We start from the raw sequence: 25,587 nt of genomic DNA, 5'->3' as shown, positions 1-25,587 counted from the left end.
TGTAGCTGAGAACCGTTAATATTTAATGTTTTTCTTTGGCAATGATACTGACACCAGTGACATTGTCGTAGGAGTTGTGAACCAGCAGGGGGCGACACGTTTCCTTTCCTCACTAAGGACACGTCACTACACTACAGCGACAAGGCAGGGAACCAAATTTGAAGGACTGACAAAGAACCAATCAGATTTATGTAGGTTTACTGTTGACTGACGCTCAACCAATAAACGGGCACACAAGCACGGTAGAGGCGGGATTATCTCAGGGTGAAGGTTGTGTGTGAAAAGTGTATGTGTAACAGGAACGGAGCGGGTGAGTCTTACTGAACATTAATAACTTAACCCGTGAGCTCCTTTAAGAGCAGCAGGTTTTATTTCAGGCTACTGTCCTGCTGCCATATGTGAAGGTGGTACCAGTAAATAGGCCCGAGAAAAGACGCGGGGCTGAGGTATTCATTATACAGCAGCTAGAAGGTTAGCCTCGCTAGCTACTGACACACTTCTAGCTGGATGGAAGCCGAATCGGCACTAGCCGCCCTGATGCTGACTAGCTAAACGATGCTGTCTAATATGTAACAACTCATTTTAAATGCGCACGTTGTGTGTGTTAATAGCTAGGTAACGAATACTACCTGCTGTTGATTTCTTGCTCTGTTAGGTTGGAAAGGCTGGGAAGCTGTCTGTATTTCTAAGGCTCGCTCTCATGGTGCTGCCTTCAAAGTTAGCGTTAAATAGAGTTCTCTGCTGAGCTTCATGGTTTGCTTTTTCACTTTTGCAAAAATACTTCTTAATGCACAATCTGAAAGAGACAGACACAAGTCCCTGCAGAAGTTTTCCAGAGTGGGTGCTTCCTGGTTACTGACGCCACATCTTAGTGCGTGGCCTTATCTGGTTGGGCTGGACATGGAAGTTGATTCCTAAGAGCTGCAAGACTGATTTCTCTTCTGAATATCTGGCTTGCTTAAGAAGGTCCTAAAAAAAATGAATGATATATTAGTCAATGTTGGACTACAGATGCTTCTGATGTGCCTTCCTCTTCAGTTGTCCCGGTGGTACAGTGTTTGTCTTCCTCCCATCAGGTAGTACGGTGAGCTGTCCCTAACCTCGCCAAAATGACCAAGCTTGGCTTCCTGCGTTTGTCCTATGAGAAACAGGACACACTGCTGAAGCTACTCATCCTGTCTATGGCTGCTGTCCTCTGTGAGTCCCGTGCTTCCTATAAACACCAGTATTGTCCCCTTAATACTAAAAAACAAACATAACATCTGGATCGACCATGTGCTTTTCCTTTCCTTCAGCATTCTCCACCAGACTCTTTTCTGTCTTGAGGTTTGAAAGTGTCATCCATGAGTTTGATCCGTAAGTGCTGCTTGCTTTATGGTTATCCCCGAGGATTGTTTGATGATGTTCGCCCTTAAATTAATGTTTCACATTCACCTTAATTGCACCTTCAGGTACTTCAACTACCGTACCACCCGCTTCCTGGCAGAAGAAGGATTTTATAAGTTTCACAACTGGTTTGATGACAGGGCATGGTATCCTCTGGGGAGGATCATCGGTGGCACCATCTATCCAGGTAGGAATCAGACAAATTACAAGAGAACAGTACAAGTAAACAATTACAAGGTGATAAACCTTTTTCGGGTTGTTAGATGTTTCAGCAACAAGTGTTGTATGAGGTTCAGAAGAGAAAAATCAATGAGTCTCATTTATAGTCTGCCTTTCTTGGCAGTTTCGGCAGTAATGCAAAGCTTACTTGAACACGTCTCTCATTGTCTCCCCCTTTTTTCACTCACCAGGACTGATGATCACGTCCGCCGTCCTGTACCACGTCCTACATTTTTTCCACATCACGATTGACATCCGTAACGTCTGCGTCTTCTTGGCTCCCTTGTTCTCCTCCTTCACTGCCTTAGTCACCTACCACTTCACCAAGGAGCTGAAGGTAGGACACATAATAAGATACACAGTAAACAATATTAAGGCTACAAACTCTTCATAAAATACAAAGCTGGTTTTCCTCTAAGGGGTACTTCAGTGATTTTAGCGAGGACTAATAAGAGTCAGATAGATATGTCCTGCCTTTTTTTCCTAGTATGGGTAAAGCTTGAAAAACACTGGATCCTACAATTCCCACAACGCAACTCAAAAGTGTTTTTCATTAGTACTCTTCTTGCCTGGTAAATGCCCACATGTTTCAGTCTCCATGCCACCAGTTTGTTACCCAGGTTTTCTGTTAAAAATTTGAAATCTCAAACCTGATACAGGATAACCCAGATGACATTATTAGGATTATTTTCTCAGATTTAAGAAAGATCTCCCTTCAGAGCCGCAGCTGACATTATATAACTGATTGCATAGGGTGAGTGATAATCCTTCTGACAAGTAAACTGATATTTGTTGAGTTTAATATTTTTCACTGACTATAAATGTACTTCCACTAAACAGTTGTTTGTCTCTGTAGGATGCAGGTGCTGGGCTTCTGGCTGCTGCCATGATTGCAGTGGTACCTGGTTATATCTCTCGTTCTGTTGCTGGCTCCTATGATAATGAAGGTATGTGCATGATGTTCATAACAATGTTATTTAAAGAGAATATCTCACAAGGGTTGTTAGTTAAATCCCTCTGTTTTGTCCTACTTAGGTATTGCCATCTTTTGCATGCTGCTGACCTACTACATGTGGATCAAGGCTGTCAAAACAGGGTCAGTGTACTGGTCGTCCATGTGTGCACTGGCCTACTTCTATATGGTGAGGAGATGTAAAAATCTAGATGTTTAACTGGATTGATTCAGAGTTTGCCAGGCTCATGATAAGGTGTTTGTGTGTATGTAGGTTTCCTCCTGGGGTGGCTACGTGTTCCTGATCAACCTTATCCCCCTCCATGTCCTGGTGCTGATGCTCACAGGCCGATTCTCTCACCGCATATATGTAGCTTACTGCACAGTCTACTGCCTGGGCACCATCCTCTCCATGCAGATCTCTTTTGTTGGTTTCCAGGTAAGATGAAAATGGACTATCTTATGTCACGTCAGTTATTCTGGGTCTTGTGCCTTGGCTCGCAGGACATCTTCAGACAGTGTCCAGAAAAGAAAAGGGGGGAAAAAAAAAAAGCCTGAATTGTGAAAGTCAAAACATCATCTAGGCCAAAGAAAGAAAGTCATTGACACGTGATAGGGCCAAGAGGTTTCACTCTGTTCTGTGACACACAGTTCAGCTCTCTCTTTCCTCTCTCATACACCAGCCGGTGCAGTCATCGGAGCACATGGCAGCTTTCGGTATGTTCGGCTTGTGCCAGATTCATGCTTTTGTGGACTACCTGCGCAGCAAACTCAATGCCCAGCAATTTGAGGTGTTGTTCAAGAGTGTCATCTCCCTGGTGGGCTTCATCCTGCTGTCTGTGGGCACTGTTCTCATGCTGACAGGTGAGAAGAGTGACAAGGTGCACCAGTAGATAAGTAGCTATATGGTGAAATAGTGGACTGAAAAAACAGTTTAAAATGTTTGCTTCACCCCTTCCCTGCTTTCTTCTTTTCCTTTTTTTGAGAAACTGATTTTAAGTTCTTTGGCTTCGGACCATGACTGACCTAAACTATATTTCCCTCAGGTAAGATCTCTCCATGGACTGGTCGTTTCTACTCCCTGCTGGACCCCTCCTATGCCAAGAACAACATCCCCATTATCGCTTCCGTCTCCGAGCACCAGCCCACTACCTGGTCCTCATACTACTTTGACCTCCAGCTGCTGGTTTTCATGTTCCCAGGCAAGTGTGCACTCAGCATAAACGCACAGAGTAGCAAGAGTTTGTAGTGTATCTAAAATACAAATGAAGCACCCAGATTACTATATGTTTTTGACTGATTGCTACCTTTGCTTTCCTTCCAGTTGGTCTTTACTACTGTTTCAACAACCTGTCGGATGCCAGGATCTTCATCATCATGTATGGAGTGACCAGCATGTACTTCTCAGCCGTCATGGTACGTCGTCTAGAGCCGCACATACAGCACGTCTCAAAGGACTCCTCAGGGAGCCATTTGTTTGTTTGCATTTGGGGTTTGTAAATGAAAACACATGTACTGTATTTAGGACTGTGAATTTGCACCTTCTTTATATGTAACATGGTTAAATGTACTTCATGTTTGTTGCCTCCTCAGGTGCGTCTAATGTTGGTGCTGGCTCCAGTCATGTGCATCCTGTCAGGCATTGGTGTGTCCCAGGTGCTTACCACTTACATGAAGAATCTGGATGTCAGCCGGCCAGACAAGAAGAGTAAGAAGCAGCAGGACTCCACCTACCCCATCAAAAATGAGGTAGGAGGTCTGACAGACTGGTTCAGAGTGCTGTTACAGCTGTTAGAGGGTGATGTCATTTACTGTCTGTTGGCATTTTGTATACCATTGTTGTGAGGATGATTGAAGTGTAACTTCACCCCAGGATCTGAGCCTAACTCCACCTAATTCATAATTTTGAGAAAGGCTAACTGTAAAATGTGGCGTGGATGTGTGAGGCAGGAGTTGCTCAGTGATCTCAGGACAGCTATTCTAGAGGGCTCTTTGGAGGGGGAGGTCTCCTCCCCTCCAGAATCCCCTAAGCTGGACAGTAGTGTGGTGGAGGACCATGGTGGTCCTGAGCTGTATTAATTCGAGCCATTGGCTCCACCCCCAGTAATGCCCGAAGCCTCGGAGAGAAGCATATAGTTAGAATAGCACTGTTTGGAAAAATGCCGATTGCTAATTTACATAGCAGTGTGTTGCTAACGAGGGACCTGCTGCCAACTGCAACCATTCCCGAGCCATATGAGGGTCTGAAGGGAAAGATGCAGTCCAGGTGGTGCTTCTACAGCCGTCAAAAGCACAAGTCCGAACCTCTGCGCCGAAATTGAAAAATACTGAGTAGAGGGTTAGCACAAAATAGAGTAAACTCCTGTGAATGTGTCTTGATCAGTACATACTTGAAAATGAGCGTGGTTTCACAGACTCCCACTCAAGGACAGGTACTGGGGGAGGTGGGCCGCCCACCTCTGATTAGAGGGCTATAACATTTTTTTTTTTTTCCTTTTTTTTTTTTTTCTATAAATATAATGATGTAGATGAGTCCCAAATGGTTGACTCTATGTCAGCAGTGGCCTTGCAAGGTTCAGGATGATTTAAAAACAGAAGATGAACAGAATTGTTAACCTATGAAGAACTGTCAATTTCAACACCAGTATTGAGGTGTTTCATCACAGTACAGTCGTATCATTTAGTTTACAGCTCAGAAAACATGTAGAAGTTTGCAGTACCTCTTCAAATTCAAACTGGGTAAACCTGGGTAAATTGATCCAGCAGGAGGCCTGATCATTGACAGTCAAACGTTACTAGTTACCCTGGTTTGATCCTTATTTCTGTTTCAAGTGGTGGAAATTTAGTTTTGAGGTACTTTCACTTGATTATTTCCATTTTGGGATACTTTATACTTCTACTCCACTAAATTTATTTGATAACTTAAGATGCTGATTACTTCTCAGATTAAGATTTTATACAAAAAAACATGATAAGCTTTAAAAAACTCAACGCATTGTTAAACATTAAACCAGTGGCTCCCATCCTATTTGGCATGTGACCCCTTACATAAAAGCAGAGTATAGCGGGGGCCCCTTGTCATGTTTCAGTTGTTTAAGCAGTTCCACCAAAGACACATTTCCCCTCTAAACTTCTCCGATCGCTTCATTTAAATAATTGCTCAAGGCGCAATGAGGGAAATTATTCAATATATCACAGAAAATAGCAACGATGAGAGAATAGTAAAAAAAAAAATTAATCAAACAGATTTGTGTAGCAGAATTTGATTTTTTTCTTCTTTCCTCTCCCATGAATCATTCCATAACCCCTCAAATTTATCTTGTGGCCCTTTTGAAAGGGCCCGACCCCCGGGTTGGTAACCACGTGAATAAAAACCCTGCAGCCATTTTTCTGCAGAATGAATGCTTGAACTTTTGATACTTTAGACCATTTAATTGCTGATAATACCTTTACCTAAGTAGAATTTTAAATGCAGGGCTGTGACTTGTAATGGAGTATTTCTACACTATGGTACCTCCACTAAATTAAAGGATCTGAATATTTCTTCCACCACTTTCGGTTTTTTTATTTATTATAGTTGAAAATCTCTCATTCAGATTTGTACTCTTTTACTGATAAAATGCAGTTACATTCTAATTAAATGAAGCTTGTCCGAGTTTTTTCTTAAACCATTTTTTTAATTTTAGTTGTCAGAATAAAAGCATACATACAGAAGGTTAAAACCTGATGACATCCTGTGTTGCATACCTACCAGGTTGCCAGTGGGATGATTCTGGTCATGGCCTTCTTCCTCATCACGTACACCTTCCACTCTACCTGGGTGACCAGTGAAGCCTACTCGTCTCCCTCAATTGTCTTGTCGGCCCGTGGAGGTGACGGCAGCCGCATCATCTTCGATGACTTCAGAGAGGCCTACTACTGGCTCCGCCACAACACTCCTGAGGTCAGTCATACTCACAGAAATAAAGAAGAAGTCAGTCATTTAATCAGGATGCTGAATTATCTGAGTTGTATAGAGATTGTTGTGTTATGCACATTCGTAGCCAATAGGTCAGTTCTTCCATTCAAATACTTGAGTTTGATTTTCTGTTTCCAGGATGCCAAAGTCATGTCATGGTGGGATTATGGCTATCAGATAACTGCCATGGCTAATCGAACTATTCTCGTGGACAACAACACGTGGAACAACACTCACATCTCCAGAGTTGGACAGGTGAGCTGGGTAACCTTCAGGGTAATTATCTTTATAAAGTGCTGCTGTGTTGACCGGGGCTGCTGTTTGCTCTGTAGGCTATGGCGTCCACAGAAGAGAGGGCCTATGAGATCATGAGGGAGCTGGATGTCAGTTATGTCCTGGTCATCTTTGGAGGACTGACGGGCTATTCCTCAGATGGTGCGTACCACGTACTTACAACACTGGGGCTTTTAAGCCAGCTCAGTTTAAACATCCACACGGACAGACGCATTCCCACTACAGATACAAGTTTTACCGGACACCATCCGATGTAGTAGCATTTCTTTTTAATGTGATGGTGTGTATAACCAGGTGTAAATGTCTTCCCTTGGGTGGTGCATTTGTTTTGGATGTGACATCTTAAATAAAAACGAAAGAACAGGGTGCAAAGAAAAATCAGCCTCTTAGCTGTAACAACTCTACAGATATTATTTCCACCACAGCGACTCCACTGCTTAGTAAAACTCCCCCTCTTTAAGTTTTAAGGTCTATTATGCCATCACAGGTATTATGGATTTTTGGTGAGTTGCATTTCGGTGAATACTCTGTACTAGAAATTATTTGGTTCTTGCATTTATTGCATGAAGTAATGACAGCAAGTTCACCAAACTGTTATGACTGTGTCACTGAATAATTCTATCATTGAACGTCATACACAAGTAAAGGAAAAATATGACAAAATAATTTCAAAGGCATTTTTATGAGCACCCTTGTAATCAATCTCTGTTCATCATAGACATCAATAAGTTTCTGTGGATGGTCCGAATTGGGGGAAGCACAGACACAGGCAAACACATCAAGGAGCACGACTACTACACCCCCACCGGAGAGTTCAGAGTGGACCGCGAGGGCTCGCCTGTCCTGCTCAACTGCCTCATGTACAAGATGTGCTACTACCGCTTCGGCCAGGTCTACACAGAGGCCAGTGAGTAACTCTACAGCCTGGTGCGATCGGTTTGTCTCCTCGCATTAACCGGTTCATCCTTGCAGTCAAAGGCTTATTGAAAATGACCTACAAGTGAGCATTTTTGAAAGGACTCTTGAGTTTAGGCTGATCAATGCAGCTCCATGATGCACTCTACTTTAACCATAGTTGGACACACCTATTGGCTAAAACCATGGAGCGTGACTGTGAACATAACACCGAGCGGAAACTACTGTGCTAAAATTTAAACATCAGGTGCTCTGTGCTGAGATCACCTGCTGTATCAGCTTCTAAGACGACTGCACTGTCAGCAGACATAAATTAAAATGAGGAATTATGTGTAAATATTCATTTTGTTTTTTCTTCCCATTAAGTGTAAATTAGAATCAGAATTAAGTTTGTCATTTGTAATTCTGATGATCTTAATAATCTCCTCCACAGAACGCCCACCTGGTTATGACAGAGTGAGGAACGCTGAGATTGGGAACAAAGACTTCGAACTGGATGTGTTGGAGGAGGCCTACACAACAGAGCACTGGCTGGTTAGGATATACAAGGTAAACGGTTCACTTTCCTTCTTCGGCATATCAGTCCGTAGAGATGACTTGTTTGGTTTGGTTTACTTGTCAAGATCAGGTCCTATGAAACCATTTCTTTTGGGGAAATCACAAAGTTAAGTAGAGATGACAGATTAAAGGATTGGAACAACAGAAGGTTAAATTACAGCATTTCTCTACAACCTAAATCTGGAATTAGAGCTGCAACAATCAGTTGATTAATCAATAAGTTGAGCGACAAAAAACAAATCAACTATGTTGATTACTGATTAATTGCTGAGGTGTTTTGTTTGTTTGTTTTTTTTAAGCAAAAATATCAGTTGATGGTTCCAGGGTCTGAAATGTTAGAATTTGCTGTTTCCATGGTGTCTTACATTATTAAAAAATATATATTTTTAGGTTTTGCACTACTGGTTAGAAAAAAACTGGACATCGCCTTGGGATCGAGGAAATTGTGACAGAATTTTTATTTTTAGCTGTCTTAGAGGCCAAATGCCTCTAAGAAAAACTATTAAATAATATGAACATTATTCAACAATGAAAATAGTTTAAAATCACTCATGATAGATTAGTTTGTCTCTGAGAGTGACTTCTTTTTTCAAATTAAGTTTGACTTGTCCACTATACGACTTCAAAGGTAATGCCTGCGTACAAAATCATAGTATAAACTCTGACTAGATGCATTTCTACAGAACCTTCTAACCTAGTCCTGTGTTCTGTCTTCTAGGTGAAAGATCTGGACAACCGGGGTCTTTCAAGAACATAAAACCTTCAGATGGCAGTGGAAATAGCCTTTTAGCGCACAGCACTGAACACCTTCCCCTGTTGTCTGCAGATGAGTGGGAAAAGAGTACTTTTTATACGTTTTGTTTTGGGGAAGAAAATTGCATCAGAGATTTGGTTGGGGTTTTTTTGGTGGATCTTTTTGTTATAATGAAATGTCTCATCTGGGATCCGAGGATGCTGGTGTCGAAACACCTAGTCTGATGTCAGGAGTTCGCCATGAAGCGGTCAAAAGAAAGTGGTGTTCATTTGAGCGCTTTGGATTTTTACAGTGTGGTCAATTAAAGCGGGATTAAACATGAAAACATGGTTTGTCTTTTTTTTCCTCTTGCAAAATGCACAAGAAATGGAGACGTGAATTGGTAACTCTACAGTCATCTAGACACAACAGGTAGAGTGCTACTTAGTTACATTTGGGGAGTCATGCGTTGTAGAAAATCCTTATCTTAAATTAAGGTCGACTAAATCCTATTGGCTGGTTTTCCCCACTCTGTATTCCTGAGCATGACTGAGGAATTTTCTTGTTGTCTGCCATTTTTGCACCACCTTTTCTCTGCACAACTCCGCTGCTGTGTGGTCGGAAGCTGACTGTTCTCACAAAGAGAGCTAGAAGTCTGATCTTCACCTCTTGGCATTACCACAGATGATTTTTTTATGTCCAGTATGTAGGCTGTATAATAAAGACTATCAAATTTACTAGTATCAAAGCACATCTAAGATAAGGTAATTACTCTTTTATTGTAGTGCATTTGGCAATACATGTCAACTTTACATTAAAATGAACAGTGTTAAGGGAAAGTCTAATACATTCAAAACAGAAAATAACTTGACAGGAATTGTATATTCTCCCCACAATATAATAAAATATTAAACTTCTTTGAACAGATGCAGAATAGTAAAGCCATTCTAAAAATCAGTATAAAGTGTCCATTACCCCCAGTTCCATATTTCTGAAGGGTTTGTTTTTTTTTTCAAAGCAACACAGCTCCTCACAGTCTGGGCTGGTCTGGCAGATCTTCCAGAAGTGCAGGGTTTTTTCTGTAAATATAGGCGTTGGGATCGTCATCCAGCTTCACCAGCTCAGCCAGTGACGACACACAGGGATCATGGTCGACCAGCATTGTCGGCAGGTGGGAGGATTTGCGCTGGATGCGGCAGGAACGGCGCACTGGTGTCAGAAACTTCAAATCTTTGATGTTGCTCTTGCTCCTGGATGTACTTGCCCTGGCCTCACCTTCAATTGTCTTCTTGACACTACACACAAAAGATATTTGAAGAGGGGAAAAATACTTAAGAAATGAGAAGTATTTTGGCTATTACATTCATGGCAGACAAATGAAACCAAAGTCTTTGGGTTCCGGGGGGAGTATGGTTCCCTAAGCTGAAACTTAAAGGAATTGACGGAAGGGCACCACCAGGAGTGATGCCTGCGGCTTAATTTGACTCAACATGGGATTTAAAGGATTAGGCAAGAGAATGGCCTCACCTTTGCAGGTATGGAGTTGTCTTCACACTGTATTTTACTACTGAAGCATCCTCCATCTGTGGCGTGGTCTCCATCACACCATCATCAACATCGTCGTCACTTTCTTCTTCCACATCGTCGTCCATCTCCACTTTGTGTTCATCACTTTCTTCTGCCTTCTTCACTTGCTCACCCTCAGGCTGCTTGCTCGAATCCTGCGGAACTTCATTCATCTCCTCTTGTTTACATTCATCCTTTGCTTTGCCATCGTCCATTTCAACGTGATTATACTCATCTGACGCTTGTGAGAGTCCTTTCGGAGACAAAAACAATAGTCATCTTCAGACCAGAAAGGCCAGTGAGATGAATACATTATTCTTATTTTAAGAACTATCCTCATACCACTGAATTTACCAAATGCAACAGTAAACAAATCATAGTTGAACTTACCATCACTGCATCTAGAGGGTGTTGCCATGGCCTCCAAAACATCACACAGGTTCACAACAATCTGTTAAAAGGAAAAAGAAAGAAGAACCAGCGTTAGCGTTGCTGAAGGGAATATTTCCAATGCAGCTTAAACAGCAACATAGACTCTGCCGGTTTCCTTACATCATCCACTCTGTCCTGTGGGTCAACAGGCAGATCCACATCGGAGTTTTCGAGCAGCTCCAAGGTGGTGTTCATGATCACTGGAGTTTGGTTGAATGATAACTCTGCTCCCTGTGTATCGGCACAGGGAGCAGCCGTAGCCTCTGGCTTATGTGCTTCCAGACTGGGTTGAGGTTTGGGTTCGGGTTCAGGTTTGCACTGTGCAGCAGGCTGAGCCTCAACATGAGACCGGGATTTGAGATCAGCTTCAGGTTTGGAGACTTTGGTTTTTGGGGGTGGTGCCGTTGTCATGGCTGGTCTCTTGAAAGTCTTGCCTTTGGAAGCCAGCCACTCAGCCAGTTTTGCTCTGCAGATAGAAGACAAGAACATTTTCGACCGTTTCTGATGTACAAGGCATACATCAAATGTGTCTGTGTGAAGAGCAAATAAAACGTTACCTTCTCTCGTCAGCAGTCTCCTGGTTAAATCTGTACTGGCTGATGGTGCTTGAGACAGGAGGCTTGTTGACCTTCCTGTCTGTAACTGGAATCTTTGGCTTTGAGTTCTGAGTCCCGCCTCCCTTGGTGGGAGCCACGGTAGTGTTTCTGGAGCTAGCACTGGTTAGTGTTGCTGGGAGGGTTCTGGCAGGAGGGCGAGCAGAGTAGAATCCAGCAGGAGGGCGGCTGGTGACCGCAGCCTTGGACACCTGAGCAGGTCTATCGAACACTGACTTGGACCTTGTCGGCGCAGGTTTGTGCGCGCCATTCCTAGGCAGGTCAGCAACAGATTTGGACCTGCTTTTTGTCAGATTTCCAACCCTTTGGCTCTCCGTTTTGGGTGCTGATGGTTTGGGATCTGCCCTGTCCAAGCTGGCACTTGACTTCCAAATGGATCCAATTTTTGACTGGACAATCCTGCCTTTGAACATGCCGGGGGCAGGTCTGGATGACAGCGCAGGAGCCGGTGGCTTTGGAGCTTCTGTGACTATTTTTTTGTGCCTCACGGCCTGCTCTGTGAGGAAGGCCTGGCTATACGTTTGTCGCTGCGGGACATCAGAAGCAGCAGCGCCTTCCCCGTCTCTCCCCAAGGTCTTGGCCATTTTTAGAGCCTCGCCAGACGCTGACCTTGCGTCCACCTGTCTGGCCCTGGCTTTAAGAGGACCATTTTTTGCCACCGTCTCCTCTTTTTCGTTGCTTTTCAGACGGAATGGCGCAACCGACGTTTTCTCTCTCTTGATAAAGGACTTGCTTCCATGTGCGGGCTGAGCATTCTCCTTGTTTCCCTGAGACAAGCAATACAATTAGACCATTATGTAGGCAGGGGCAACGCCGTAGGGTTTTTAGCATTCGACACAACATGACAGATCTCTCGCGCGATGTTCACTAACGTTAACTTACTTTCCTATTGGTGTGGTTTCGCCTTGAAACAGCGACGTTGTCCATTGTTGCAGCGTTAAACACAGATCCGATCAATGGAGATTTCTGGAAGGCAAAAAAAAAGCAATAAATATGATGAACTCTATATATATGAATAAACTGGGTCATTACATCATCTCGCGTGGAAGGAATTTTCTTGCCAGCGTTGACAGTTTTCATGCGTTTCGGTTTGTTTTGTTTAGGTTTTTCTTTTAGGGGATAAATCACATCTACCAATACAACACGCACACTTCATGTACTTTGGGGTGAAATGTGCGTACGAAGTAGTTGGTCAGGTGAAGTTTATCGAAGAACAAAGAGACGCTCGTCTCCGTTTATCTCTCGTGCTGGACATAGGTCGGCATTGTGGCGGAACGGTAACGCTGTGCCCACAACCTCAGCGCAGCTGGTATGAGGGACAAAAGCGGGAGGAAAAGGCGTAAGCTGCAGTGCACCTAACCGAACCTAGTACCTGTACCTGTACCTGTACCTGTACCTGTACCTGTACCTACAATGTATTCAAGGAAAGCCAACAACAAACATGACGTTACTCACTTGCCCGGCTGTAGTCGTTGGTCGGACAATACTGGCAGTAAGCGGCTCCGCAGCACTTCAGCTCTGGGCTTGTTTATATACAGTCGATCCTTGTATCCCTGTGGAAAGAAACGTTCGATTTGACTTAGCGCTGTTGCGCTCCAATTGGTCGGGCTAGTATCGCGAGAGACCACAATTGACCAATAGAATGTCTCCAACCCAAGAACGGGAATTGAAGCAGGCGAGTCTTCCATCCCACAAGTGTCCATCCCTTCTGTTTAAATGTTTGAAACCAAATAGGATTCCTCTAATACCGGTCCATGCAAGCAGCTACGCCCAGTGCAGAACAGTCCCGAGACGGTCTCTGTGAACAAACATGCTGCTAGCAAGTGCTGACCATCAGCAGGGAACGGGGTTAACAAAAGCAGTCATTTTCGGGAACCATTACATGTTTATATCACGTTGCAATAATGAAAATTGAACGTTGAAGACGTATCAATACACGTAGACATACGCATATGTATATCCAATATATGTGTGTGTACGTCTGTGTGAGACTGACCACATCTGATGTCGATCTGATCAATTTTCTCGGAGGATTTCGTTCAAGTACAACGCCTGCAAACGGCAAAAACCGTTGGGTTTAGGTCGTGGGGTGTTACATGTGCCCACCGACCTCTGCGCATCCAGCTGAAATGTACTGCGAGCGCTACTTCGTTGGAATTCACGACTTTCACAATAAAGCGTCATCAGGGTTTTAGGGGTTTTTTCTGACCACGTTTGAGGTAGATGTGGTCAACCCACTAGGAGGACATCAAAGCAGAAGACAGGCCATCTCCTGTCGCCACGAGGGGGCGCTATGACCACACCTGAGTATTGGCACGCAGATGTCTTCAGGCTGGGACTCTTATCTAACATGTGAAGTTTGGGCCGCATTGACCAAATGTACATTTGAGTTGCTGTGTTAAAACAGGATTAAGCTAAAGATACTATACAGAGCTAGACTAGACTGTGTATGAGGAGGCCAGTCTGTTGATGTTACTGAAATTCCCAATGAGGCACTCAGGGTTAATCCTCCGAAACTACTGCTCACTTATGCATGAAACTTAAGTGAATAACTGATGGAAATTCAATTTCAAAAGCCCCAGTGACCTTTTCATTCATTCCCTTCTTATTTATTTATTTTTTCATGTCTCAAACCAGAGAAAAGAGGCAATGCACCAGGGATTCATAAAAATTCTACATCTGTGTTTAAAGTCAGTATTGCTGCAGGAAATTTAACCAGACATTACACATGCTCAGATGGCTTAGAGCCCAAGCCTCATCCCTGCCCGTAAGGCTTCTTTCCGTTTGTTTTGTATTTCTCGGACAACCGACTCTGAAAATGTGTGATAGTCTAAAGGTATCTTCTTTTGGTTTTAGAAAAACTTTTCTTTCAGCAATTTCAGACTTTACTGACAGACAATGAGGTGACGTGACTTGATCACATCAAGATGTCCTAGAGGGAAATTAATGACAAGAACAATTCACAGCATCAGAGAGAGGCAGGGGCAGATATAAGTTCCTGTGCAGTCTGCGCAGTTGTATTTTGCAACAAATGAGACTGAAATATTGATCTTTTTCCACTTTCATAAAGCCATTTCTGAAACACTTTTGGAATCTGCTTCACCCCAGTTTATGTGTTTGGACCTAATTTGCTTGTAGACAGTAAGTCTCAAATATTGACAGATATATTCTATGGAGTTTTTATACCCAACCGTGCTAATTTAAATATTAATTTCGCCCCAATGCTGCTGCAGAAAACTGGGCAGTATCCTCTGTGCTTGTAAGCTAAAACCATTGAGAGATAACCAAAAATAAAAACAGAAAGTAATAGAAAGACTCTGACAGTGTTTATGGGTATGTTTATTTGTTGTCTTCAAACACAAAACTGTTTCACTATCCCCAGAAACACGAATTCAACATCCGCTTCTGAGTGTGTTTACAGTGGTGTATACTTACTCTACAGTATATTCACCCGCTTGTGTGTCTGCACCTGTCAGACAAAGGCATCGGTTTATACTCGGCAGAAGCCAGTCTGGACCTTTTCCCCTCTTGTAAACTATCACTATGACATGGCGGGGACTGGCCAGTTTGAATGGTTTGATACTAGCTCATACTACCCAGTATTCTTCCAAATCTAAACCCATTTCCAACAGTCCGCAGTTGGGTTTTAGCTGCCAAACTCTTTTTTTCAGAACTAAACCATTGTGATTAAAGTTAAAGTTCTAAATGTTTATACATTTACATTTGAGGGCCATTTTTAAGTCTTTCCCTTTTCACAAATGGGTCCTGAGTCCTTTAATTCTTATTTTAATGAAACCAAATCTAAGGTAAGTTAATTGATCACATACTGTATATCATATCCCTTTACTGCTCTTTATTAATAATTGCAAATATACATCAGTACTGGTTTATATTCTACATGTACTGCATTTTACTGCAAGATAGCCAGATGCAAAGCTCCTCACGAAATTATTTATATTCCCCACAAGGTGGAACTGTTTGCTCAGACTTGTTCTACTCATGGCAGCCTGCACCACCTAGAGGAAAGGAAAGTAGTAGCAGGACGTCAGCCCTTCAGATGTAGACATGTCAAATTGCCTTTCACAGCCCGAGATATCCTGGCTGGTAGCTGGAATTTTAACCCTCGAACCACCCGGAGGCAATCATTTTTATACCTAACTTTTAATACCTATCTGTTGTGTGTAATAAAGATACATTAAGTCATACATTCCAGGTATTTCTAATGCTTTAGGTAATAATGTCCCACTAAGTTTTTTTAAAATAACTACATAGTATGATTTGTAAATTTGCATGGAAGTGTAAGCGCCCCTGACTCACATTGAAGAAATTGCAGTTACCTGTGGACAAAGGGGGATTACCACTTCCCAACAGAATGAACTTTCACTGGGATTCACAAATTCGATACATTACTGAAAAATTATGATAATGCTTTAGGTAAGAAGATTAAAAAATTATCTTAATTCTACATATATTGATTTGGAGACTGTTGGATGTGAGCCTGTTTCTTTGCACGTGCCATTTATAAATAATGCAGTTTCACTACAAGGGATGAAGGAAAACTTTATTGTTAGAAATACCCTCAAAACCTTCAACACTCTGTTTTGGCACCTGTTGTACGTAATCCCGATTTTGCACAATCTTGTTCATATGTTGGTTTCAAAACATGGAAAGATGCCGGCATTTCTAAAACACAAATCCTTTTTGGGTCGGACTCTTAAATCCTTGTAACAACCCATGACTAAGTTTCAACCTTCCTCAAACACAACTTACCGCTATTTACAATCGAGGAGTTCCAATATATAACAGAGGTTTGTATATAATATTGGAGAGGCAGGAAAATATACCATTGAAAGCTTCTTCTCTAAGGAAGAAAATCATAAGTTATACATATATATAGTCAAATATTTGTAACATTCCTACTATCAATAGTAAAACATCTTGGGGGAAAGAGTTTGGCTCCCATCTGGATGATCAGATGTGGGAAACATTTTACTGAATGCAAAGAAAATTACATGTCCTAACAAATCCTATGAGAGCCAATATAAGATTATTCACAGACTACATGTAACCCCAGCTATTCAATGTAAATATGACCTGATGTACTCTGCATTATGTCTGAAAGTTAAAAATAAATGTGGTGCATTTATTCATCTTATTTGTTTGTGCCCCTAAATTGTAATTTTTTGGTCGTCAATCCAAGGTGAGATTAAGAAAGTATTTGGAATATATATACGTCTAAATCCACATTTTGTACTGGGATTAGACTCCAATTATGATTGTAGGTACAGGTATGTTCTTAGAGTCCCTCTGTACGCTGCACGCCTCACAATATTACAAAAATGCTTAGACGAAAAGCCTCCTGGTATGTCAGCGTGGTATGAAAAACTTCTATCACATGTACTAAGAGGTTCTCTTGAGGAGTTTGTAAGGGACTGGTCCCCAATAGCAGTATACCTGAAAGAGGAACGGCTAAGAGTAGTAAGTATGGGGGTAATAAATACAGTTTAAGAGAATAAGTAAATACAATCCACATGTTGTAAACTCACCTGTTGTGACTATTGCTACTACTATTGTTGAAAAAATAAAAACATTGAGAAGATATTACAGAACCAAACTCCACATGGCATGAAGTGTCCGGAGACAATTAAAAAACAAAACAAAACAAAACAAACTTCAGCAGGATGTTTAAAATGTATTTTTGATTTTAGCAATGAAAAGTATTACTGTTACGTTGCTTTGAGCTGAAGGATGTGAGGAAAATATTTGATATTATTTTCAAAATCATTGCAATTCATGTTGCACATACATTGATGGATTCACATTAAATATTGCAGCTGTTGAGGTTTTTTAAGATAAACCAGTCAGTCAGAGAAAATTCAACTTCAAAGTAAACTTCCCTAGATTTCTGTACAAAAACCAAATCTATGGCTTAAATTCATTACGATTTAAAATATCAGCAGCATAATATTAGCATAGCTTAATATTACCCAGCAATATTCACAGCTAACCATGCCATTCAAAATTAGTGCTGTATTATCAGGCTTCTTTTTTTTGTTGCTTTTTTAACTCAAATAATTATTGTTTATAAATTTGTCAGCAACACTTTTCATTATAGCCACTGAGATCAACAGTCACCAACTTAAACTTTCACTTGCAACAGCTTCTTAAGACGATGTTAATTATGTAAGTTATAGTTCAAATTATGGTTCGTGCCATTTGAAAATTAGAAATTGTAGTAGTTAAAAAGAAGTTTAAAAATAATTTAAATCAATGGATAAGGGTCCTGGGATGAAGGTAATTTAAAATGAGAAGCTATAATATTTCCCCACCAATTGCTAAAAGTCCACTAAAACAAGGCACCTAAAAGTCCAGTAAGAAGAAGGGAGTCTGAAGAATCCAAGGAAAATGAGCAGAAAGCGCTGCCTGGCATCCCAGTCGTCAAGACTGCAGCACTCTCAGTGCCACTCGTCTGTCGGTGTAAACGATTCTTATGCTTCATTTTCCCCCTCTACTTCTGTTACAAGGCCGTTCTCCTGGGGCAGAAGTCCCCTCACCCAGTCACGCCACCTCCAATCTGTCAGGGATAAGCTCAAAAAGAGCATTGCAACTTCTAAGTCAAGTCAAATCAATGTTATCTATATAGTGCCAAATCACACGTCAGACAAAAATAGAGAGCTGGAGAAAAGAGAGCATAGCACAATGCAGGTTCTGCGTAGAGATGTATGATGTATGTAAAAACTAATAATAATAATAAAGGGGCTAATAATAAGACTTTCATTCCATTGCAGAACCTGGTGAAACTCCATGTCTAACTGAGGCAGTTCAGGAAGACGTCTTTTGCTCTGAAAAACAGAAGAGTTTTATAACATTTTAGAGAGAATTTATCTATATATCATGAAAACGTTTAACCTGCCAGCTCCAGTGACTTTTAAGACTTTCTGATTAAACGCAATTTCCAACTGAATGATTCAATATCAACAGACTAAATTTTGCATCTGCACCCTTTTCAGAAAAAATACGTACACTCTTGCAAAATATTATGAATAGGCCACCGTTACGGCTACATAATGTGTAAAATGTCTACATTTTGGAAATGGCAGGATGAAGCTGGCAGGATAAACACTGGCAAAGACTTTACCCAATATTGGCATTTACCTCATGTAATTTGATCCTCAAGAATCAGATCAAATCAAATCGAAATTTTAATTTATACTTGTTACTAAAATCGTGTTTCAATAGAGAGTAACTACCTCTTTCTATTATGGAAACTTGTGACAGTTAAAATTACCTTTACCTTGATCCACAGATGTACTTGATCCACAGATGTATTACTAAAATGGTAACAGCAAATTATTACACACAATACACACATTCCTGGCTGCTGCACCCTCTGTCTGTTAACCCAGTTTTTTCTGTTTCCTCCTTTCCCCATCATCATCAAGCCTTCCATAGCTAGCAGCTAGCGCTAGCAGCAAGGCAGCAAGGCCAACACATAACTCTAATGCTAATTGTCCCTTCCTCTCTGTAAAAAAAAAAAAAAAAAAAAAAAAAAAAACTTATGGATTATGGGATGCATTATATACTTAACTCAAAATTAAATATAAAATATAAAAAATTGAAAAATTATAGAAAATAAAAAATATTTTTATGAAAAAAAAAAAAAAAGAGAATGAATCTTCGGTCTGTAAACTCCAAGGATTGGAGAAAAACAAACAAACAAAACAAAAAAAAACAATGTAGGCGACTCGGGCTGCCTGGTGAACGACCCGCCCGGGCTCGTCCGTCACTACAGACTGGCTCCAGACCAGGCACGCCCCAAAACATACCTTTCTTTGAGGCCTAATATCTAATTAATTATGGAGTTATTTTCAGAAGGGCCACCAGAGCACTAATCAGAAGGAGCACGTTTAGCTGATATCAACATAGTGAGTTGTGGGACAAAAAAATGTTGAATTAATACTTCAGGAGAGAAGTTGGCGCTTTTTGAAAGAGTCTCTTGGAGCCAAATGTCCTGACTTCACCGCACTCACTGATTCGCAGACTTAGGGGTCGTATTTATTTTTGAAGACATTTGCTTTTTCATTTTTGTCATATAAATTTATTGATGTAGTAAGGTTTCGTATTGCACATAAACACATGAATAGTATATAGTACATAATAAAATCTGCAAAACCAAACGGGCAAAGGTTGATATTTGTCCATCAAAGGCGCGAGGATCCTCAGTTGAGGGTTTAATGCTGACATGATATTGTGTTTGGAGGCTTATTTTTCTGCACGGTCTGACCGTATCAGTAGTTATGGCTGCTATGTAAAGCAGCACACCGACATGTCATGCATAAGTTGCCGATATCAGTATCGCTCAGAACCGTTCAAAAAGACACTTTGAAATGAGTTACATGGTCACAAATTTCAACTCATCTCCAGACCCTCGCTCAGTTCAGTCTATGTTTCCACCTTTGGGTTTTGAAAAAACGCTGAGGATTATGGGAACGAACCGAAGCGCGCGCTTTTTTGTTGCACGTACACCAGGCTTTACAAAACTGTTTGCACAAGCGAGCCAATTCGCCTTCAAAATAAAAATAATGTCTCAAACTAAAAGCAAACGCTACGTTATTTATTTCTGGTCTTTAGGATCAAGTGTAGGAAAGACATGAGGGCATATGAGCCAATAGGGATCCTCTGGAGTTGTCTGTTGCGCAAGGTTATGTTTATGTTATGTTTATGATTTTCGATTAGACAACTTAACATAGCCTAGTTGGCACATGGGTATTGTAAGAGTGTTTATTAATATGAAAATGCGATACTCGTAGATAGTGTTGCAAAAAAGCAAGTGCGTTTTCATGTTAAACGTTCTACAATTTTACAATGAAACATATCCCTGTATTTTATTTTGAAAACAAAAAACGGAAGTCACCCTTTTGTTTCAAGGGGCTTGATAGCTAGCGTTCGCAGTTGGCCATTATTCCTCGTTAGGATCTCAAATGAAAACACAGATCTTACAGCAAAACACAGGCGTATGATACAAACTTGTAATGCAGAATCACTGTGCTGTGCCGAACTGCACTAGTGGCAAATTCGACCCTCTGCCACTCTTCAGGTTTCCTCATGATCCAGAAAGGTAACTAATTCGAACATCGATGCTAAAGTAAACAGGAAGCTCCCTAGCTCCCCAGTGAGAACAGTTTTTATTTGTAGGGTAAAATATAAGGCATGCGTCTTAAAACGAGGCAAAATTTGACTGAAATTCAGTTTATTGGTTCAACATCATTTTAATGCCAAAATCTTGTGCCGCAGGACGTCATTTATTAAAGCTGCTACACGCTCAAATACAGATATTTATCGTTAAACGCGCAAACTAAATTCAAAGGTTTGACACGTTCACGTGTCATGTGTACCTATTGAAAAACTATCAGTGTACCAGTCTTTCTCTGGCTACTTGGCTTCTTGCAAGTAGACAGTACTAAGCTTATGTATTCATCATGTCTTACAAATTCGTAACATTTTAAAAGCTTCCATTTGTGAGTCAAAGACAGTCAGTTCATTCCTAACCCATCTGAAATGTTGTGCAGCATTTTTGCTTTGGTACTTGTAATCAGATTGTGCAGTTAGTATTTGATCCCGCTATCCTTTCTAAAAGAAACATTATTGGCCTACTAATCTCCAAGTAGGCCAATACTAGGAGTTTTTATAATGTATTTTTTACCATTACATTCTAAGTCATTGTTACATATAACTAAATATTGGAAAAATGTGCGGCATGTTCTCAAAAGTTTGTCAAATTAAATAGCACTGAAACAAAAATGAATCTCTAAAGCAAAATTTCTGTTGACTTTTAAACTTGTCATCACTTTGGTTTGACCACTCCTTTCAGGTCCAAGAAGTGGGTTGAAAAATGCCAGAGGAAAGACCTCATAGACAAGTCACCAGACCAGCTGCACAGATACTATAGACTGTGTGGAAAGCATTTTGAAACATCTTCGATCAGTAGTGTAAGTTATGTTTTCAAGTTGCATGTGATTTTAGACCAAGTTGCAGAGGACAGTGTGACTGCAGACATTGCAGTTCATTTATTGCAATTGCTAATCTTTTAAGCAAAATGTGAGAATTTAGTCCTCCATATTATTTCACTAATTATTTAATAAATCCCATGTATTTTGTAGTGCTTGGTGAATATTTAATGTAGGTATTGAATACAAGATTAACATATTCTTGATTCAGTTTTCATATGTGCTATATAATGAACTTTCTTGGCTTGACTTTGTTTTCAGGATGCCCAGAGTACAGTGTTGAAGGATGATGCCATACCAACTCTATTTGACATGTCAAGCCAATCTCAAAATGGACAGGTGAAGCGCAGTAAAGAGACGGTGGGTGAAAAGAAATAGTTTTAAATGGGAAAAATAATTTGGATAGTTTGATATTTTTTATTTATTTATTTTTTTTGTAGTTTCCGTTTCATCACATTTTGAATTTGTCTCTTGTCATGTTATTTTTGTAGACCAAAGATGATGAAACAGAAAGCAGGGGGGGGAAAAGTAAGTAGAAATATCAACACATACACATTTATTTCTTAACAAAGAAATTGAGATGATTCCCACACCCACATTTGTAACAAAATTGATTTGGTTTCTGTTTTGCAACTGTCTGTTACCCTTTTAGAAATCAAGAAATCTCAAGCAGACACAGCTAAGGAAGATGTCCAGACAGTTACAGAGGAAGAGGAATACAGAGAGTATCTCAAGTCATTATTTGAAGTTCTTGTACTGTTGGGAGAGCAAGGCATTCCTCCCACAGGGCCTGGCGATAGGAAACAGGATGGTCTTGGGTCAAGCAACTTCCAGGCATTGTTAGAATATCGCATGAATTGTGGAGATGAAGTCCTAAAGAAGAGGTATGATGTGAATAAGGAGTGCTGCTCCTCAGCTCAGCTGAGTCAGTTGATTAAGGTGTGTGAGAAATGCATCCGCAGTAAGCTGGTGGAGGAAGTTAAACAAAACGGCTTTTTCTCCTTACTTACTGATGATTTGTTGAAGATCTCAGGAGAATGGTACCTCCCTGTCTTTGTCCGTTTTGTGGACCAGTCTAACTGCCAGCGGGAGAGGTTTTTTGGATTCTTGAGCTTTGAAGGAGAGGGAGATGCCCTGGCAGAGAAACTATTGTCTGAAATGACTGACAAATGGGGCTTGGATATGGAACAGTGTAGAGGTCAAGCCCACTCCTGCTCTGGGACACATGTTATTAAAATAAAAACCTTTTCTGCCAAACTGATTGAGAGGTATCCAATGGCAGTGCTTACACTGAGATCTACTCGTACACTGAATGTGTCACTGGCCAATGGTATGGCTTTGTCAGGAGTTCAGCTTGTCATGTCTACCTTTAAGAAGATTGAGTCATTCTTCAGTCAGTCCCATTTACTGCAGTTGGAGTTGGAGCACGCTATTTCAATTTTCTACCCGGACAAAGAGGAAAAAGTCAATGAACTGAAGGAGATCTGTCGTACCAGCTGGACCAGACGACATGATGTGTTTGAGGTGGCAGTGGACATCCTAGAGGCACTACTACTCTGTGTGGACAGCGTGCATGACAACGAAGACATGAGGTGGAACGATCAAGTCACACATGACGCCTTAGAGATTTCAAAAGCACTAGCTGATTTTGAATTTGTCATGGCGTTGGTCGTGCTGAAAAACGTGATGACACTTACTCGAGCATTTGGGAAGAACGTGCAAGGGAAAGCACCAGATGCCCATTTTGCTGCAACCAGTTTAAAAGCTGTATTGCACTCCCTGAAGGAAGTGTCTGACAATATTGATGTGTATCATGAGTTTTGGAACGACGAGGCCATTAACCTAGCCGCTGCGATGGAGATCCCAGTTAAGGTTCCGAGGTCATTCCTGAGAAAGCATCAGTCAGAATCTGGAACCATTCGACCAGATAGTTACTACAAGGACCACCTGTCTGTTCCTGTGGTGAACCACATCGTCAAAGAAATCAATGAGCTCTTCTGTGAGGACCACCTGAAGTCTCTGAGGTGTCTGTCACTGGTGCCTGCTGTCATAGAGCAGTATAAGTCTACTAAACCTGAAGAAGAGAGCATACAGGTGTTTAAAAATTACATCCCTAATGCAGGAAGCCTCTCTGCCGAGCTACACTGTTGGTGGGTTAAATGGAGCAAAAAGGGCAAAGGTGAGACTTTTCCCTCCAATCTCCATGAAACACTGCAGCTGGCCGATGTGAGGTTCTTTCCAAACATGCTTGCAGTCCTGAGACTGATCGGCATTCTGCCTACATTGGCTCTGGAGGACAGCTGCAATGTGGCGTATAAGCGCTTCGAGATGTACCTGGAGAATACGCCTGAAAAATTCAAATCAAACAGTCTTGCTCTTTTGAACATGAACTATGATGTTGAGTATGATCTGGATTCAATGGTTGAGGTCTACATGAACACATACCCTGACAGGGGGGAGGTGATGTGAGTCAAGTCAGATGTGATATGGTAGTTAAGCCTCCAGACAGATTATCCGCAGCTTTGATAATGAGCTATGTGCAGATTGTGTTATCTTTATCTTGAGGTAAACATCTGTTTTGTGTGTCTTTTACTCCTTAGCTCTAATATTGGTGTTTTTGTGTTTTTTGTGATAAAATGTAGAATGTAAATGAACGAGCAGCTGGACAACAAAGTGTCATACCAAACATCTCTGAATTTTTGTTTTTCCTGGTGTCTTTTATACTGTTTTCATTCCTTTACTCCATTGTGGAAATCAGTTGCAAATGGTTGTTTTAGAGTGGGAGTTAATACTCTTATAAAGTTAATTAAAGTGTTTTCTTTTGTGTGTGTGTCACCCATGGATCTGCTGACATTTAATAAGTGGGTAAAGGGGATTAGCCATAAAACCCTCCCTGAACATATAAATAAAGAGATACTCTCTGGTTTAACAACCTTTTGTGGTCCTCATTCTAAATTCATGTGTCTTTATTTTTTTCCCAACCCTGCTCTGAAACAAGGTCTTTTACAATCTAAAGTCAAAATGTCCATCAAAAAAACTATTGTTTTTCGAGACAGACTGGAATAAGTTAAAATGTTATTTTGACAAATTTGGAACGGGACCCCTGGTGCATATGACAGCCAATTAGCACAACCACGACAGTGCCTAATATATATGTACTGTAACAGTGATGTATCCTTACAATTAATCACCAAGTGTTGAGTTCAGTTTGAGTTGTTTTCAGGTGCATGGTGGGTTGGAGATCAGGACAAAGTAGCGTGACGCTTAAAGTCTCCTCCTGTGAATAAAAGGCCCTTCATTTTTAATCAATGCGCTTTCCAGTATTTATCACGATCCATCTTGCTCTTTGGGTATTACGTCTGTGAACGGAGTGTCTGTGGCTAAACAGCTGAGTCAGCGTCTGCCCTGGGAGTATAATTTCCAATATAGTGTTTTGTGTTAATGAAATCTGATATGATTGAAGACTAAAACCATTTGGCCTGTGTACAATGTTTGCTGCAGAGGACAAAAAACAAAAAATGCCCTTTCAGCTGTGTCCCCTTCTCGACCCTACATACAAAGTTCAGAGTTACATTTTTGAGCTGAATTGTTTCTTAGTCTTGTCGCTATTTTAGGGAGGTTGATCTCCAAAATACCTGAAAACCTACTCAGCCAAGTGAACCACTTAAACCTTCTAACTTGTGAGTGAGAAGGGACCAATTATATGGTGCGGAATATTTCCAAATTTTCGAATAAAAGAAAAAATAAAAGACCTTGCACAAACCAGTCGACACAGTACGGTCCGGTCTATGGTCTGTCAGAATTAGGGCTAATCCGTAAAACACGTTGTCCGACCACGTCTGAAATCAAGTGCTTTATACCTGATCCAAAAGACCACGTTGGTGGTCCAGGGGCACTTACCTGCTTTGTGGGGATAGAAGGGAACAGGATGTAAACTATCTTGACGGTGAAAC

The 25,587-nt window shown here is 41.1% G+C and overlaps 3 protein-coding genes across 7 annotated transcripts; 2 read left to right on the top strand and 1 right to left on the bottom strand.

Moving 5' to 3' along the window:
* Nucleotides 1-226: 226 nt before the first annotated feature.
* stt3a (STT3 oligosaccharyltransferase complex catalytic subunit A) lies at nucleotides 227-9,361 on the top strand. Of its 3 annotated transcripts, none has more exons than XM_040151200.1 (18): nucleotides 227-310; nucleotides 1,077-1,197; nucleotides 1,296-1,356; nucleotides 1,452-1,573; nucleotides 1,797-1,942; nucleotides 2,462-2,552; nucleotides 2,641-2,747; nucleotides 2,832-2,996; nucleotides 3,241-3,421; nucleotides 3,604-3,759; nucleotides 3,882-3,973; nucleotides 4,151-4,306; nucleotides 6,312-6,500; nucleotides 6,654-6,770; nucleotides 6,848-6,950; nucleotides 7,528-7,716; nucleotides 8,158-8,273; nucleotides 9,001-9,361. In XM_040151200.1, the coding sequence occupies exons 2-18, from the start codon at nucleotides 1,110-1,112 to the stop codon at nucleotides 9,037-9,039; spliced, it is 2,118 nt and encodes a 705-aa protein (XP_040007134.1). In that variant the 5' UTR covers nucleotides 227-310; nucleotides 1,077-1,109; the 3' UTR covers nucleotides 9,040-9,361. The 3 variants fall into 3 exon arrangements, with proteins under 3 accessions (XP_040007134.1, XP_040007136.1, XP_040007135.1); XM_040151202.1 differs by lacking the exon at nucleotides 227-310 and adding an exon at nucleotides 317-446; XM_040151201.1 differs by lacking the exon at nucleotides 227-310 and adding an exon at nucleotides 317-471.
* Nucleotides 9,362-9,770: 409 nt separating this feature from the next.
* Nucleotides 9,771-13,851, bottom strand: si:ch211-266i6.3 (cytoskeleton-associated protein 2). 3 transcript variants are annotated; one of them, XM_040149553.1, is made up of 8 exons: nucleotides 13,624-13,851; nucleotides 13,083-13,180; nucleotides 12,510-12,593; nucleotides 11,571-12,394; nucleotides 11,134-11,479; nucleotides 10,972-11,032; nucleotides 10,543-10,834; nucleotides 9,771-10,310 (listed from the first exon to the last, which is right to left on the bottom strand). In XM_040149553.1, the coding sequence occupies exons 3-8, from the start codon at nucleotides 12,552-12,554 to the stop codon at nucleotides 10,046-10,048; spliced, it is 1,833 nt and encodes a 610-aa protein (XP_040005487.1). In that variant the 5' UTR covers nucleotides 12,555-12,593; nucleotides 13,083-13,180; nucleotides 13,624-13,851; the 3' UTR covers nucleotides 9,771-10,045. The 3 variants fall into 3 exon arrangements, with proteins under 3 accessions (XP_040005487.1, XP_040005486.1, XP_040005485.1); XM_040149552.1 differs by lacking the exon at nucleotides 13,624-13,851 and adding an exon at nucleotides 13,281-13,425; XM_040149551.1 differs by lacking the exon at nucleotides 13,624-13,851 and having other exon boundaries at nucleotides 13,083-13,220.
* Nucleotides 13,852-20,537: 6,686 nt separating this feature from the next.
* Nucleotides 20,538-24,566, top strand: thap12a (THAP domain containing 12a). The gene is made up of 5 exons (XM_040151516.1): nucleotides 20,538-20,745; nucleotides 21,499-21,616; nucleotides 21,896-21,994; nucleotides 22,126-22,162; nucleotides 22,287-24,566. The coding sequence occupies exons 1-5, from the start codon at nucleotides 20,660-20,662 to the stop codon at nucleotides 24,101-24,103; spliced, it is 2,157 nt and encodes a 718-aa protein (XP_040007450.1). The 5' UTR covers nucleotides 20,538-20,659; the 3' UTR covers nucleotides 24,104-24,566.
* Nucleotides 24,567-25,587: the final 1,021 nt, after the last annotated feature.

Source organism: Xiphias gladius, chromosome 17 (genome assembly GCF_016859285.1).
Source record: "Xiphias gladius isolate SHS-SW01 ecotype Sanya breed wild chromosome 17, ASM1685928v1, whole genome shotgun sequence".
Taxonomy (NCBI): domain Eukaryota; kingdom Metazoa; phylum Chordata; class Actinopteri; order Istiophoriformes; family Xiphiidae; genus Xiphias; species Xiphias gladius.
This window is presented reverse-complemented; position numbering and strand designations above follow the sequence as displayed.

Coding starts and splice junctions, on each gene's coding strand:
- thap12a (XM_040151516.1), top strand. CDS start 20,660: ATGCAGAATCACTGTGCTGTGCCGAACTGCACTAGTGGCAAATTCGAC. Junction 21,995..22,125: donor TGAAGCGCAGTAAAGAGACG/GTGGGTGAAAAG, acceptor TTATTTTTGTAG/ACCAAAGATGATGAAACAGA. Junction 22,163..22,286: donor AGAAAGCAGGGGGGGGAAAA/GTAAGTAGAAAT, acceptor TTACCCTTTTAG/AAATCAAGAAATCTCAAGCA.
- stt3a (XM_040151200.1), top strand. CDS start 1,110: ATGACCAAGCTTGGCTTCCTGCGTTTGTCCTATGAGAAACAGGACACA. Junction 2,748..2,831: donor CACTGGCCTACTTCTATATG/GTGAGGAGATGT, acceptor GTGTGTATGTAG/GTTTCCTCCTGGGGTGGCTA. Junction 4,307..6,311: donor CCTACCCCATCAAAAATGAG/GTAGGAGGTCTG, acceptor CATACCTACCAG/GTTGCCAGTGGGATGATTCT.
- si:ch211-266i6.3 (XM_040149553.1), bottom strand. CDS start 12,554: ATGGACAACGTCGCTGTTTCAAGGCGAAACCACACCAATAGGAAA. Junction 12,395..12,509: donor GAAACCACACCAATAGGAAA/GTAAGTTAACGT, acceptor TGCTTGTCTCAG/GGAAACAAGGAGAATGCTCA. Junction 11,480..11,570: donor GAGACTGCTGACGAGAGAAG/GTAACGTTTTAT, acceptor TTCTATCTGCAG/AGCAAAACTGGCTGAGTGGC.